The following is a 17,876-nucleotide window of genomic DNA, read 5'->3' on the forward strand; positions in this document are numbered from 1 at the left end:
GTGGTTGCCACCGTAGTGTGTGATGTCTATGCCCACTCTCTGCCACTTACCACTCACTCCTAACTCGCCTTTCTTCCATCGTGCTGGAGCTGGGTCGATGGATTGGTAGGCCTTGCAACTTTCCACCACTCTTCGGATATCTTTTTTTCCTACTCTTGGATCAATCATCTTGACAAAGTACAGTGTCCGCTTGATGCCAGGATGTCCACACTGTCGATGAATGTCCATGATGCGCACTGCATCCACATTACACACAACTGCTGCACATGTGTTTTGCAGATTATCAGCATCTCTCCGAGCACCAGCCAGAAGCCATCGTTGAGGGACTCTTGTCAAAGAATCTGCTCTGTTGAGCGCAGACCTGATTAACATTACCTCCACGGTCAGGTCGTACTCTGTGATGGTGTTGACCAAGGTGGCAAGCCGTCTTCGAATTAACATCTCACTCGATGCTCGTGTCGTCAGCCGTGCTCTTCCACTTAATGCATCGGTTATCCACCGATGAGTGCATGCCGAGTCAGTCATGATATGTAGAACCTTGGCGTGCCATTGAAGCGCCAAGTTAACGCCCTTCAATGTGGCATCAAGTTCGGCCAGGTTTATGTGCCTCGAATCATTCTCTGGCCGAAGCCAACAGGCATCTTCAATAATGGAATCATTAACTGCAAGAGCAACTCCAAGGGCCAGTGAACTAGCATCCACCCAGACTGTGAACTCATTCCCGCTGACGCACCACTTTCCCCCCTGAACGGGGTCATCACTGGTCACTCTGGACACAGTCTCTGTCAACATGTTCCTTAGGGTTACATCGTGTACTGCATCGTCCCGCTTTCCTCTTCTCGTTATTTATGGAATCAGGGTACGAGATTCTCCGAGATTCCCCGGGACTTTTTTCCACATAAACGCATGCGGGCGCCATCTTGATTCTTAGTAGCCACTTTCTCCACAAGAATGGTTTCTACAAGAACTATAGAATGCTTCTTTGCCCTGGATTAATCAATGAATGAAACCCATGCTTGAATGCTTGTATTTTTTTGATGAAAAATTCTTTTTACAAAACCTACACTTGATTTTATGTGATGTGAAAAATTCACACCCATCGTAGGCAAAGTGTGTAAAAATACCATCGAAGTCCAAGGGTTAATAGGACTAGAGATATGCAATGACCTGTAAAGCATATAAATGAAAACTCCTTATGTGTTCTAATAATACCCTAAAATACGTTTTTGATTCAATCCTTAGCACGGGCATACAAAACAAGAGCAAGCTGCACGATTCTTACATTTTGGAATTCGATATAAAGCGATACATTATGAAGGGAGATAAGTAGCAAGATGTTTGTTCACATTACACGTGAACTTCTGCATGTCAGTACAATTGGAAAAAAAAAGAATCCGGGAAGGGAGTTCCAAATTCTAGCAGTTCTGGGGAAGAAACTATTGGAGTAAAAAGCTTTCTTACACCTAGGTATCTCTACTACGAAGAGGTGGGCCTTGTGATAGTATGAGGCATTACCTCCGCTTAAAGAACTCTTCAGTAAAGAAGTCTCGTATATACCTTCACTTCCGTTTGACATGGAACTGGAGTTCAATAAAAAATGGAGACCGTACTCCCTACTCCGCTTCTCATAAATGAATCTCATGTTTTGGTATTCTTTTACATAATTTTTCATGGTGGCAAGTGGTGGTGTTTCTTATTTTGTAAACCTTACGAACAGGTCGTCCCTATTATATACACACGACAGTAAAAGAAATATAAAAAAATAAATAAATGAATAAAATTGGCCACGGTCAGACAACATGGGAAAATTAATACTTAGCGCCAAGCTTCAAACTGTGAATAAGCTTTGTTTTTCGTGTTTCGTGTTTCAAATACAACGAAAATAAATAAATACATACATACATATATATATATACATATATACATATATATATATATATATATATATATATATATATATATATATATATATTACTGTCATAAAAAATATATACATATATTAGGAAGTATATGTATAAGTTCTCAGACGTTTAAGTTTTCCACGGAAAGCACATATACATCTACATTTGTTCTGCCAGTTTATTAAAAAAAAATAAATAAATAAAATAAATAAACGGAAGACTGAATTTATATCTTCTGGAACTAAACGAAATAAATAAATACAATGGCTACAAACGAAACGTCGATGAATTGGTCGTCCTCAGACCTAACCGAAGCATTTCGATTATTTAAGCAACGTTGTAATCTTTACTTCTCAGTTAAAAATATTTCGTTGGAAAAACAGGTCGACCACATCCTGCTACTGTCCGGAGAAGAAGGCCTTAAAAGATACAGCACTTGGTCATTCGAAAAAGAGGCCGACAGGAATAATCTAGAAATAATTTGGGAAAAATTCGAGGAAAGACTGCAGCCGCAATTAAACTTCTGAATGGCTCGTTTTTACCTTCGCCAGTATAATCAAAAGGAATCAGAGAATTTCGATGACTTTCTCGCCCGGTGTAAATCGCTGACATTGAAATGCAAGTTCCGGGATATTCAGGAAATGGAGGAACGCCTCATCGAGCAGGTTATATCAGGAACAAAGCACCCAGAACTCCAAAAGCAGCTTCTAGCGAAAGGCGAACAACTGACACTGCTGGAAGCTATAAACTGTGGTAGGACACATGAAGTTTCCATAACCCACATGAGACAGTTGGCTGAACTAGAGCAGAATAAGCATGAAATAGATGCAATCAAGTACAAACAGTGTAACAGATGCGGAGGCTCCCACCCGAGGCAAAAATGTCCAGCATGGGGTACCATATGTTTTGCGTATGGACAACAAAATCATTGGGCTAAGGTCTGTGCAAGCAAAAATAAAAACGCAGCAGGACGTTTTCCGACACGCACAACATGGAAAGATGGAGGTAATAAACCAGGAAATGGAGAAGCACAAAGGGACCAGTACAAACACTGGAAACACGGCAACCGTATGCACTCGGTAAATACCTCTCAGAGGGACAATGAACGGATTTGTTATAGAATAACACGAGCATATGGAAGGAGAACAAACGAAGTAATTCAGTTTAAACGTTTATTGAGGGTCAAGGTGAATAAGTATATCAATCAGAGCCGGAACGGTCAGTTGGGCGTTAGGAAGGCCGGAATGGGGATCCAGGTGTTAGAGAGGTTGGAGTCTTGGCCTGATCATGATCGGACAGGTACAGGGGCCTAGATGCTGGTACGGTCGAGGGATGACGACCGGGACTGGAACAGGAGGATTATCGCCACCGCTGTTGCCACTAAGGAGTCGCTGGGACGAGTTGGGTTTCGTTGGTGGTATTCCTCAAGGGAACAAACAGTGATAGGTGACTAGGCAATTTTGAATCACCTGCTGTCGTCGAGATGGAAGCTGCTGGAGAGAAGTGGAGTCAACACAGGATCTGGTAAATATGTACCCAAACCGTTTTGACAATATCGGCAATTTTGAGGGTGAATATCACATTGTCCTGAAACCAGACAACACCCCTGTCATACATGCACAAAGAAAATGTCCTATACATATGAGGGAGGAAATCCAGACCAAATTGGAAAATATGACAAAACAAGGCATCATACGGAAAGTAACCGAGCCTACACCATGGGTCAGCAGCTTGGTTTATGTGCGGAAAGGCAATGGAAAGCTCCGTCTGTGTTTAGATCCAAAAGATTTAAACAAGGCCATCATGAGATGCCATTATAAGACCCCCAACAATGGAAGAACTTGCACATAAACTCTCTGGTGCCAAATATTTCTCCAAGTTTGATGCCAAGAATGGATATTGGTCCATCAAACTAGATGCAGCCTCACAACTGTTGACTACTTTCAACTCCCCTTCTGGAAGATTCTGTTTCCAGCGGGTGCCTTTTGGTCTGGTGATGTCACAGGATGTATTTGCTCAGAGGACATGATTCTGGAGAAGTTCTCTGGCACCTTAGGGCTAGTTGACGATGTCATTGTCTTTGGAAAAACCAAAAAGGAGCATGATAGGAACCTCCACAATCTAACGAGAATTGCTCAAAAGGAAGGACTGTGCTTCAACCGCAAAAAGTGTGCCATCAATAAGAAACAAATTTGTTTTTTTGGCGCAATCTATGATTAGAATGGTGTGCACCCTGATCCCAGCAAGGTAACAGAAATAAAAATGTTACCTAGTCCAGCAAACACTACCTACCTGCAGAGGGTGTTGGGAATCATCACATATATGGCACCTTTCATTCCACACCTGTCCGATCTCACAGCACCTTTGAGAGATCTCCTAAAGAAAGAAGTGGAATACCAGTGGACAGAAAGTCACCAGAGATCCCTCCAGCAAATCAACGATCTAATTTGCAAAGACATGTTGCTATCATACTTCGACCCTTCCAAGCAAACTGTTATCCAAGTCGATGCATCAAGTAAAGGACTCGGCGCCGCACTCCTGCAAGGAGGTAAACCCATAGCTTTTGCATCCGAGTTCTTAACAGAAACTGAACAACGGTATGCCAACATAGAGCGGGAGCTCCTTGCAGTTTTTGCAGCTGCGAACGATTTCGGACTTATATCTATGGAAGTGCATTCCAAGTGGAAAGTGATCATAAACCCTTGGAAATAATCAACTTAAAAAATTTGGTTGCAGCTCCACCTCGCCTCCAACGCATGCTACTACGTTTGCAGGGGTATATGACAATTGTATATCGCCCTGGAAAAGATATTGCACTAGTAGATGGATTCTCAAGGTTACCAAATAAAAAAGCTAAAGAAGCTATTGACTTGGATCTGAGGGTGGATTTTGTTCAATTTTCAACCCAAAAGCTAGCTCAGCTAAACCAAACAACAAGTGAAGATGCCACACTATGGGAATTAAGGGACATTATTCTGAAAGGTTGGCCCGACACTCTCAGAGAAATGGGCAAGAATATGAAACCTTATTGGCCCTATCGAGACGAACTGTCCATTGAAAATGGCATATTATTGAAAGCAAACAGAATAATAATACCTAAATCGATGCAACAAGAGGTATTACAGAAAATACATTATGGGCACCAAGGGATGGAGAAATGTAAACTCCGAGCCAAAAGTTGCGTTTTTTGGCACAACATTAACAAAGACATCGACAACATAGTATAACAATGTACCATTCGCCAGCAGCACCAAAAAATGCAGAGTGCTGAACCCCTGATGCCCCATGAGATTCCGGTGAGGCCTTGGCAGATAGTGGCTACCGACTTATTTCACATTGAACGTCTCAACTTTATGCTCATTGCGGACCATTATTCCAAGTTCCCATTTGTGAGAGTGTTGAAGGAGTTCCCCCAGTCAGGAAGTTATTAAACTGACAAAGCAAATATTTGGAGAACAAGGAATTCCAGAGAGAGTGATAAGTGACAATGGCCCCCACTTCAGCTCGATACATTTCAAGCAATTAGCAAATTTGGGTTTTGAACACCACACATCCTCACGTAAGTTTCCGCAGTCAAATGGCTTTGGTAAACGCTGTATCCAGGGAGTGAAATCTGCATTCAAAAAAGCATCTTAGAGTAATCCCCTCCAGAAGCATAGCACATCCAGAGATGCACTCCACTGAAATTCCTCAGGAACCTACCAGGGACGGTTCATCGAGTATAGAGACGGACAGTACACAATGCAAGAGGCACCTTTCAAACGTACACCCCATGGAGTGCCAGACACGTCCACCTATAGCAAACATATGACAGTTCAAACCACTAGATCTGGACGTGTCGTCAGACCCCCCAAAAGATTCAGAGATGAGACAGTTACCAACTGACTTTTTATTTTTTTTTTAATAAACTGACAGAACAAGTGTACATGTATATGTGTTTTCCATGGAAGACTTAAACGTCTGAGAACTTATACATATACTTCCTAATATATGTATATATATATTTTTTAATGACAGTAATGTATATATATATATATGTATGTATTTATTTATTTTCGTTGCATTTGAAACACGAAACACGAACAACAATGCTTACTCACAGTTTGAAGCTTGGCGCCAACTATTTATTTTTCCCATGCGGTCTGAACGTGGCCAATTTTATTCAGTTATTTTTTTATATTTCTTTTACTGTCGTGTGTATATAATAGGGACGACCTGTTCATAAGGTTTACCAAATGGGAAACACCCCCGCTTGCCACCATGAAACATTATGTAAAAGAATACCAAAACATGAGATTCATTTATGAGAAGTGGAATACGGTCTCCATTTTTATTGAACTCCAGTTCCATGTCAAACGAAAGTGAAGGTATATCCGAGACTTCTTTACTGAAGAGTTTTTTAAGGGGAGGTAATGGTTTGTACTATCACATTCGGTTTTTTAAATTATTTTTTCGACAATATGTAATGTTGAGCTTATATGGATGTTTCGTGATGATGTAAGAATTTTGTGTTCCAGTGTTTAACCGAACTTTCATTTTTGTCATTCAGAAAAAATTGAAAATTAATATTGAACTTTTGATGTCTAGAAAAACATATTTTGAATTGTTATAAATTGTTAATGCATGTGAAAAGTTAATTTGATGAATTTTTTGGAGACAATTGTCGGCATGTTTTGACAAACTTGTTGAAAAAAATTAATCTGTATGTATAAATGTATTGTAAATTTTGTCATCAGGAATTCAAACCATAATTAAGTAGATAAAAATTAAAACGAAAAACACGTTAAAAAAATGAAACAATAATTTAGACGAATGGTTAGCCTAAAATGATTTAAAATATTAGAGAGGGGACGAGAAAAAAATTACGTAAATGGGTATTTTGAGAAGTTTTTGGATGTGATAAGCCAGAAGATAAAATTTTTCTTTTTGTTTTTTTGCCCAGAACTTTTTTCACAAGCAAGTTACTTACAAGGAAAAACACTAGGTGCACCTGCATAAAACTCTCAACACAATACGTTAAAAATGCAGATAGATTGGAAGATATGAGAAATCTTCAAATACATGGATGACAAAAGGAAGTCAGTACAAGGGCAAATCACTCAGAGTAATAAGAGGGAAAAATTATATTTTTTAGAGATGAATGCATGTGGGATATCCCTTTTTTGTTAAAATATATATTGCTTTTTTCTTCGCATTAGAAATGAAATAAATCGGATATTGTAATGTTTTAGTGCATTTGTGATATGTTGAATTTCATCATCAAGATATGGGTTGGTATGAGAAGATATCTATTTAGTAGAGATGTGACCTAATTGATATAAGGGAGCGTTTTGCTCCCCATTCCGGGGATCAGACTTCCCAGGGACCAAGGAGAGCCGGATAACTATGCTAAGATAGCTTTAATGGATCCTTGGCAACGGCGGATATTCCAAGACTTGAGTTGAAATATATAGATATATTTTGCTTTATTGTTTAAAAATCGGAGATATATCATTGTTTGAGAGGTGGACAACAGGAAATGTGAGAATGTTAGAATAATCGACTGTACTTGTCGACCTAGGGGATCCTTCAGACTATGGTTGTCTGAATGCCGAGGTTTGACCACTGAGGTCATGGGAATTAAATGTTGATTTTGATCCCAGATTGCAAGCTAGCGACATGGCTGAATTGCACACCCGAAAACTGGGGTTTTCCCTAATGTGTGTCGTGATTTAATTGGTTTGGGGACTTTTTCACCCTGAACACACACCCGACTATATAATGTTAACCCGCTCGAAGATTAAGTAGATTCCCATTTGGTTCCAAGGAGCACATTTTGTGGAGATTCTCCATTCCCTGAAGATGTGATGAACACACACCTCATCTGATCTGTCAGAGTGTTACCTCCGAAGAGAAGAGAGATTTGAGACTTTTAAAAATTACTATGAACTGAACCATATATTTGTACAAAGTCTGTAATAGAGTTATGAAATTAGAATAGAATTCAAGCGTCTGTTGTCTTTCTTGTCTGCGTGAGATTTGTTATTCGTTTTGTAAAATGTTTTTGACTTGTGATGGGGGTATATATTTAAATGCTCGGGGCGCCTCGGGCAGCAAGCAATAAACTTGCTCCACCGGAAAGCCCAGTGGCAAGACCTGGGAGGGTGGACCTCCTAGGTATTACCCAGGCGGCGTACCTCAGTCCGACAGGTGCTGAGCCGGTTCCCGGCCCCTCAACTGTTGGGCTGAGTGTCAAATGACGAATCTTTGACTTGTACTGCCCTGTCTCCCTGCAGCCGAAGCTGCTAGGAGACCTTCCCCATCAGGCGCAGTGATGGGGGTATGAGACGAATGGATTCGCCAATCATTTTTATAACCAACGGCTGTGCTAAACAACCAATGAAAACGTCGCAAAATTATTATAAAAATTGTCGAATTTTGGATTCAATCAGTTTGCCGTTTGCTACGCCACGGACTGCATTTGATTCTTGGTCGCCATCTTGGTTACTGATCTGAACTATGCTGCCATCTTTGTTCAACACAATGTCTTAAAACTTAACAGGTTATGCGCCCAGCCACCGTCTTTTCTTTGACGGATCGGAATCTAAATTCGAATTGTGGCAGGTAAAATTTCTGGGATATCTAAGGATTCAATGTCTGTCTCTGATTATAAGAGACGCATTGGATGATGGGAGGAAAGCAATCGACATATTACGAGAACATTATTTATCAAAAGGGAAACCGAAAATAATATCCCTATATACAGAATTAACCTCTTTGAAATGTAACGAGGATTAAACGATTACCGACTACGTCATAAGGGCAGAAACAACCGCCAATGCCATAAAACTCTCAGGTGAAATAATAAGCAATAGCTTGTTGATATCAATGACCCTCAAGGGACGTCCAGCTTATTTTAAACCATTTACAACTGTTATAACTCAGAAAGACAAACCCATAAATTTCAGCGAATTTAAAGTGGCATTGCGCAGTTACAAATAGACTAAACGTATGCTCGTGGACAATAATAACTCCAGCAATATTATGAAGTTCAAAAATGCTTCTCGAAAGCAGACACCACCAAATTATGCAACTCACCGCAACGTATTCTCCAAAAGTAATTTTCCAGAGAAAAAGAATAAAATTATCTGCTATAATTGTGGACGACCCAACCACAAAAGTTTCCAATGTCGATATAAACGCTCTAAAATGGATTCTGTAAAAAAACGTTGAGAACTTTGAGGAAGAACATACATTTCTATTCACATGTAACTTCGACAATACCACAAACGATAAAAATCTCCTTGTAGACTGTGGTGTTACAGCGCACGTTATCACCAAGGAATCTGATTTTATCAATTTTGATTCAAACTTTAATCCTCAAAGTGATTTTGTCGAACTTGCCGACAGTAGTCAAATAAATGATATAGTCTTGAAAAGAGGCGATGCTAAAATATACCTAAAAAATAATAAAGGTGAAATCTGTAACTGTATTCTAAAAAATGCTCTGTTCATACCTACATTTAAGCAAGACATATTTTCCGTGCAGGCTGCAATTAAACAAGGCGCGAATGTACAATTTGGCCAAAATACATCAAAATTGACATACCCCAATGGAACTGTAGTTGACATTAAAGAAAATGGCCGACTATACTATCTAAAAAGTATGGCTCCCTCAAACACTGCCTGTCACGACTTGGAAACCTGGCATAAAATTCTAGGACACTGCAATACAGCTGATATTAAACAATTACCAAATGTAGTCGAAGGCATGAAAATAATACCTTCAGACGATCTCCCAAATTGTGATGTGTGTGCACAGGGGAAAATGACAAAATATATAAGCCGAACGCCAGACACAAGGGAAAATGAAACAATGACTATGAACCAATCACAATAGATTTAAAAAATTCTGCTCAAGTTCGGAAGTTGCAAGATTGTAAGCCGCGTTCAACTCCCGTCAAAATGGACATAAATAGAAATATAGGGACCGAAACAAAATTCATAGATAACCGAATATACAGGGAAATGGTAGGAAGCCTCATCTACTTGATGACTGCAACAAGGCCTGACATATGTTACACTGTAACAAAGCTATCTCAAAACTTATCGAAACCGACAATTAAAAACCTTAAACATGCAAAACAAATCCTTTGTTACCTAAAAGGAACCAAGGAACAATCTTTAAGATTGCCAGGGCCGCTGCGAGGAAGGTGGGCTCTCTCTACCGTGCTAGAAAACTTCTAACACCCGAAAGTATCCTGTACCTCTATAAGGCCACTATTCGCCCATGTATGGAGTATTGCTGTCATATTTGGGCCGGTGCATCGGCTACTAGTCTCTCGCTCCTTGACAGGGTTCAAAAGAGAGTCGCAAATCTGATAGGCCCTAAACTGGCATCAAAACTTCAGCCTCTGTCCCATCGTCGAAACGTTGCATCCCTCTGCCTGTTCTACAAGTATTATAATGGTGAATGCTCTGAAGAACTGCAAGCACTTGTGCCCCCACGACGTGAACACCCTCGACAGACCCGACAAGCTACAAAATCCCACCCCCACACTGTAGAGATCCCTAGATGTAAAAGATCTTTCTACTCCAGTAGTTTCTTCCCCAGAACTGCTAGACTTTGGAATTCCATTCCAGGTCACTGCTTCCCCAACTGTACTGACATGCATAAGTTCAAGTGCAACGTGAACCAACATCTCGCTGCCCTAATCCCTACATAGTACCCCAGTAGATGTTTCCCCTGATAGTAGCCCCCTACATTAAAGTGGCAATGTGCCTTGTTTGGGGTGAAAATGTAATAAAAAAAAAAAAATTTAAGAAATCCACATATCCTCTAAATTTAGAAGGCTTTTCGGATTCAGATTGAGCTAACTCTAAGGATAGAAAGAGTATAGCGGGGTATTGGTTTAGACTGTCAAAGACTAGACCTATGATCTTTTGGAAAACTAAAAAGCAACAAATTGTTGGCCTTTCTACTTGTTAAGCAGAATATGTGGCTCTTACTCATTTCGCGCAGGAGGCAATTTTTCTGAACACCCTTCTAAAATCTACTTTAAAACCAGATCTAAGTAAAAACCCTACAGTAATTCATTGTGATAATCAGAGCAGTATCTTATTAGCAAATAATTCTATGATTCATCAAAGGTCGAAACATATTGATATCAAATATAATTTTATAAGGGATGAAATAAGAAAAAAATCTATTACTCTTACTTATGTGACGTCTGAGAATAATACAGCCGCTATTTTCACTCAACCTATAAAAAGAATAAAATTTAGACATTTTATAACCGAACATTTTGGAATCTAATTATGAATAAATCTCTTTTCGGAAACCCAAAAGGAGAAGCATGAACAGTTAAAATCACACACAAAAAAATGTAAATTGTCCCGGGCATGACGTTAAACTGCGACCATTTCTACCTTACTAACCAAATTAACCAATTAATACCTAACATAATGTTTCCAGTTTTTGTTACAAAAAAAGCCATTTGTTAAAACCCTTTTGTAAACTTCCTATTTGTCAAATAGTTCTTTTTGTATCTCTTTTTTTTGGCCAACATTTGTTATAACAAAACAAAAATGTATATTTGTGAATTTGTGTGCATATGTTTATATGTATTTGAAAAGTATTCTATTTGTATGTTTATATATATTTAAAAAGTGTTTATTTTTATATGTATCCATAAAAAAAAGAAAAAAATAGCTTCTTTTTGCACAAATTATACCAATATATTAATTCTTTTTGACCGATGAGAATAAAGACAAATCTCCATAAAACCAGAAAAAGAAAAAAAATACAAAAAAAAACAATTATTTTATTGGCTTATTTTTCTTTGTTCATTTATTTTTATTTATTTATTTTTCTTTCCTTTTCTCAAGTGAAACCAAAATTGAATCCGAAAGGATTTTTCCATTATATCAAAAAAGGGGGGGGTGTAAAATGTTTTTGACTTGTGATGGGGGGTATATATTTAAATGCTGCCCACATCAGCATTATGTGGCACAAGGCCGGAAAGTGGGAACCCCGCAGGCTCCCCTAAAGAAGGGACACTCCTGCAATTTTAAAAATTGCCTGAGTAACCCCGTCGGCATTCCCCGGTCGGAGCGCCTCAGGCAGCAAGCAATAAACTTGCCCTACCGGAAAGCCCAGTGGCAAGACCTGGGAGGGTAGACCTCCTAGGTATTACCCAGGGGGCGTACCTCAGTCCAACAGGTGCTGGGCCAGTTCCCGGCCCCTCAACTGTTGGGCTGAGTGTCAAGTGACGAATCCTTGACGTGTACTACCCTGGCTCCCTGCAGCCGAAGCTGCGAGGAGACACATCCCATCAAAATGAACTTGTGATGGGGGTATGAGACGAATGGATTCGCCAATCATTTTTATAACCAACGGCTCTGCTAAACAACCAATGAAAACGTCGCAAAATTATTATAAAAATTGTTGAATTTTGGATTCAATCAGTTTGGCGTTTGCTACGCCACGGACCGCATTTGATTCTTGGTCGCCATCTTGATTACTGATCTGAACTACGCCGCCATCTTTGTTTAACACAATGTCTCTAAACCTAACACATTTTCATCATATCAGATTCAATGTGACGGCCTCTAGAAAAACCAGACAACATGAGCCAAAGTTTTCGAAGATCAGGGGTCCTTATGTAACTTCACGAGAGAGTGTGTTACAGGGATGTGTCTGTTGTTTCATGTTTCTGTTTGCTTATGTAAGAATATTTTTGTGGCATTTTTCTTCACATTAGAAATGAAATAAGTAATATTTTTAGTGCGTTTATGATACGTTGAATTTCATCATCAGATATGGGTTGGTATGAGGAGATATCTATTTAGTAGGGACGTGTCTGTTGTTTCATGTTTCTGTTTGCTTATGCAAGAATATATTTTTGTGGGTTTATTCTTCACATGAAAAATGAAATAAATAATGTTTTTAGTTTGTGATATGTTGAATTCTATCACCAAGGTATTGGGAACTACATATTCTAAAGGCATGTAAGAAAAAGCCAATGAACATGCCAGTTTTTATCTATCATTTTGGTTCGAGTAGTAATGTAAGTAATTGTTCTTATGTGTAAGGAGAAAACTAACAAATAAATATAAATAAAAATGCATTAAAAAAGCAAAATTAGTGGTTCAGTAAATATGCATGTATATATGTATATAAATGCCGTTTGAATATGTGTTATTAAATAAAGTGAAAATTATTTGAACCATGGTATTACAAAGCTTAATTCTTTTCTTCATAATATAAGAGCACGGTTATATATAGATAAAAACTGTCATAAAAATAAAAAATATACAATACGTATATATTTTTGATTTTCAATCAAACAAAGAAGAAAGATAGAAGAAATATACAAATATTTAGAAAAAATGTGGGGAAGGAATATATAAAAAAATAATATAGAATAATCTATATATATATATATAAAAATGAACATGTCTCTGTGTCTGTCTGTCTGTGTACATTTCCCTATACAATAACTGTATCATTTTCCGGTCTACAGACTCGAAATTTAACATAAGGGGTATTGAGATATGGAAAAATATTTTGATCGGTTTTCGGCTAGAAATTGAACTGTCAAGGGATCAAAGTTCAACGATTTGACTTTTAAAAACTCTACAAAACTCCTCCGCCAATTTTGGGTCTAAACACTTGAAATTTAAGATATAGGTCCTTTGGACATGGATCAAACTTTATAATTCAATTTGAGCCCAAAACAATAAATGCTAAGGGATGAAAGTTAAAAAAATTGACCTCTGTGGTCTCTTCCACTTTACTCAGCTAATTTTTGGTCTTAATATTTGAAATTTTACATAAAGTGTATTCAGACATAGGGAAAGTTTTGTCACTGTTTTTTTTCCAAAAATTTGGCTGCCAAAGTATCAAGTTCAGAAGATTTTTAATTTTCAGTCTCTTGCAAACTATTAATCAATTTTTAGTCTAAACATTTGTAATTTTACATAAAGGGTGCTCACGCATATAGCAAGCTTTTTAATCAGTTTTTGGGCGAACGTTCTGCAGCCAAGAGGTCAAGGTAAAAATAGTTGACCTTTGCAAACTCTACCAAACTCCTCCGCCAATTTTGGACCTAAACACTTGAAATTTTACATGTAAGTTAACTGGACATGGCTCAAACATTTTAATTTGATTTTAGCCGAAAACAATAAGTGTCGAAGGGTCAAAATTGGGGTAAAAGTTGTAAAAATATTTACCTCTGCAGTCTCTACTTACTTTGCTCTATAGCAATTAAGGAAGCTTATTATATCGAAAAGCATACATATGCACACTTTTTAATATATACACAGGCACATAAAGTTATGAACAGTATATGGGGCCCAAGCAAAGCCGGGCTGAACTGCTCGTAAACTAAAAAGTAAAGATTAAAAAAATGCAGTACAAATTTTATAAACTCAACAAAATATGATCAATCAACATATCCAAGAAGGCAAATGATAATCGATTAAGTCTTCAGTGCGGACCAGAAACCCCAAAATGATGATCTGACATGTAAAATATAAAACTTTATGAGAAGCGTATTTGCATACATTTCTACACAACAATAAACACATATCTATAAAAGTGAATCTATATACTCAATAAATTTTTTATTTACATACTTGAAATTTAGTATATGGGATATTCAGATACGTGAACATTTTTTAATCGATTTTCTTCCGGAGAAAATGACTGTAAAAAGATAAAAATTAGCAAATTGGGACGTGGGAGTCATCAGATGTTTTGTGTTTGTCAACTGTTTTATGAGTGTGCATGCACGGTTGGGAAACATGAAAGCATCTTAATGTTAAGTATATGTAGGTCTTAAAACACATTTAGCTGGACTCATGGTTATCGTACTTGACTCACTGTATTTAGGTTTTGGTTTCGATCTCAGCTCGAGTATTTTTTTAATTACAAGTAGGTAACTTTTTTAAAAAAACACAATACTCACATGAATATGTTTTTGTTTCTTTTCGTTTTTTACTTCATTTCTTTAAAAAATTTAATATTCTTTTCATTCTTTAGACTCTCGGGTATATAGCTGACACAGTTATATACAATTAATCAACCGAGAACCACACCCGTCTATATAAAAACATATAAGATATTAATGGATATATACTCAGGAGTAAAAATAATGAAAAGAATATGCTGTTGTCACAGCCCTAGTCATAAGACAATTACAAACAGTAAATTATAGATGCTAGAAATCTTGTGAGAGTGAAATAACCAGTCAAGAGAAAGCATGTTGAAATAACCAGTAAACACATAGAATCACAGATTTGAAACATAATCGTTATTTTTATTAAATGGTGTTGTTAGATTTTTAACACTCAGAACCACACGTTGTCTCTCAGAAAATCACACCAAAAAATCGACTTTTTCAGTTTAAATGAAATGCATTTATTTATGGTTTTTCGAAAATAACGCATTATCTCGTTTTATAAGCCTTTTAGTTTATATCTTCAATGTAGTTAAATGATAAGGTGGGCGACCCAGGATTGTAGCCGTTGATAAATCCAATGACTTTGACAAAGTCTGGCATAAAGTCTTATAATAAAAAGTAAATAATATGGTATAACTGGACGGATATTAAATATAATTAGATCCTTCTTAGACAAGAGGACCACCCAGATTGCTCTTAATAGACTTACATCTAAACAGTGTAATATTAATGTAGGACTGCCTCAGGGGTCGATCTTTTGTCATTATTATTCCTTATATTCAATAACGACTTCCCTAATAACATTGTGTCCAAGATGGGTATATTTGCCAATTGAGACCACGCTTTATTAAAGGCACAAAGAAAAAACGCATATACACAAATCTTAGATAATGGAAGAATCCTTAGAAAACTACATCTAAACTGTAGTGGAGTGAGGCCGGAAGGTGACTTAAAAGCAGGTAGATTTCTCCCTTTTGCCCCATACTAAGTATGTAAGTCTTTTAAAAGAATGCCGGCAGCATGTTAGCGTTAGGGTTAGCTGTTCTCATATTTTTAATTAAGATTCGAATGTCTTCATGTGTAGCATTGGATTTGACTCCAAATGCTTTGCCACATATATGATAAAAATATGAACGTAATTTTAAGTCCTTTCTGCTAAATTAGCCTCAGAAAATATGGAAGATATCGTCTCACAAACTTAGACTCTTGAGGACAGTGTCAAGTTGTCATTTGAGTTCTATGAAGAGTATGTGTTTCCATGTGTTTCGTTACATCATTTTGTTGTGCAAATGCTTTACCACACATTTTACAAGAAAAAGGTTTCTTTCCAGTGTGTGTTTGCATGTGTCTCCTAACATTATTTTGATGTGCAAATGCTTTACCACATATTTTACAAGAAAAAGGTTTCTCTCCAGTGTGTGTTCGCATGTGTCTAGTTACATCATTTTGTAGTGCAAATGCTTTACCACACACTTTACAAGAAAAAGGTTTCTCTCCAGTGTGTGTTCGCATGTGTCCTGTTACATGATTTTGATGTGCAAATGTTTTACCACAAACTTCACAAGAAAAAGGTTTCTCTCCAGTATGTGTTCGCACGTGCACCGTTGCATTTGTTTGTTGTGCAAATGTTTTACCACAAATTTCACAATAAAAAGGGTTCTCTCCAGTGTGTGTTCGCATGTGGCACTTTACATCATTTTGTTGTGCAAATGCTTTACCACACACTTCACAAGAAAAAGGTTTCTCTCCAGTGTGTGTTCGCATGTGTTCTGTTACATTATAATTATGTGCAAATGCTTTACCACACACTTTACAAGAAAAAGGTTTCTCTCCAGTGTGTGTTCGCATGTGTCTCGTTACATGATTTGTATGTGCAAATGCTTTAGCACACACTTTACAAGAAAAAGGTTTCTCTCCAGTTTGTGTTCGCATGTCAATGTTCGCAGGTTTCTCTCCAGTGTGTGTTCCCATTTTGATGGGAAAAGTTTTTACCACACACTTTGCAAGAAAAAGGTTTCTTTCTTTTTTGTTTTATTTTACTTAAGTTGACGTTCTCAGATATCTAGGAGCCCACAACCTGGGGCTAACACTTGAAATCTATATTCGAAATTTTTAAGTTCTTTATCTCTCAAACAAGGAGTTAGTAAAGAAATTGAGAACATAATTTTCCTCTCCCCCAAATTCGTATGTTGTAGTATATCTTTCATTTTGCTCTCTTGGTCTTACTGGATTCCAGGACAATTATTTATCTTGTCTGGTGGCGTATCCAGCTGCGTGCTATTACTTGAGGTAACATCACTTGAAAAAGGTGCACCATTCCTCATAAAAGCTAATGTGGGTTAGTCATAGAAAGATCTTATTTGGGCAGCAAATACGATGCGATTTTGAATATTTGGTCAGGGTTAACTTCTATGGATAAAGTATCCTCATGCCCGGTTGTTCTGACAAACCCCTGTACAGAGAGACTTAGGCACTCGAGGACAGTGTCTCAAATATTATATTTTATAGCAAAATGTCATTTGCAAACATTTGCAAAAGATAAGCTTTTGCAGTAGTGTTTATTTCTAAACATGTTTTTATATAAAAATGCAACGCATTTTCTGACAAGTTATTTTTTTAACTGTGTGTTCATCAACATATGTTCTCCAGTTTCTGTTTTATGTCTGCAGATTGATTCATCTTTATTCTTTAAAGGGAAATCAGTGATAATCTCAGTTCAGAAGAATAAAAATTGCCGTTCTCGTTTATTATATGAGTTTATTGTCCGCTGTAACCTGTGAAGAAAAAAATAATATTATACAAATTTTACATAAAAAATATGCAATGAATAATAAATAGCTGTTTAATCCAATCAGCCTTATTCTAGATCTTTTCTTTCACATGGTTGTTCTACTAATTAGTGCTTTGGTTCATTTTCATACTATTTCTTTCAGGAAATACATCACAACTCATTTACTTATGTCTTTGTGGTCGGCTTCTAATTATCAAATTATACCTTTTTATTACACTGATTCACTGGGATTTCCTCGCT

General features: G+C 37.4%; 1 protein-coding gene across 1 annotated transcript in view; it reads right to left on the reverse strand.

The window, feature by feature from the left end:
* Positions 1-17,876, reverse strand: part of LOC145269209 (uncharacterized) — a 106,120-nt gene that overhangs the window by 78,596 nt on the left and 9,648 nt on the right. The window contains exon 2 of the mRNA XM_080124827.1: positions 16,070-17,619. Within this exon, the coding sequence (XP_079980953.1) occupies positions 16,070-16,816 (747 nt within the window). The 5' untranslated portion in view covers positions 16,817-17,619. The remainder of the gene's footprint in view (positions 1-16,069; positions 17,620-17,876) is intronic.

The sequence above is a fragment of the Euprymna scolopes genome, chromosome 45, assembly GCF_053919585.1.
Source record: "Euprymna scolopes isolate OS-2025 chromosome 45, ASM5391958v1, whole genome shotgun sequence".
NCBI lineage: Eukaryota > Metazoa > Mollusca > Cephalopoda > Sepiida > Sepiolidae > Euprymna > Euprymna scolopes.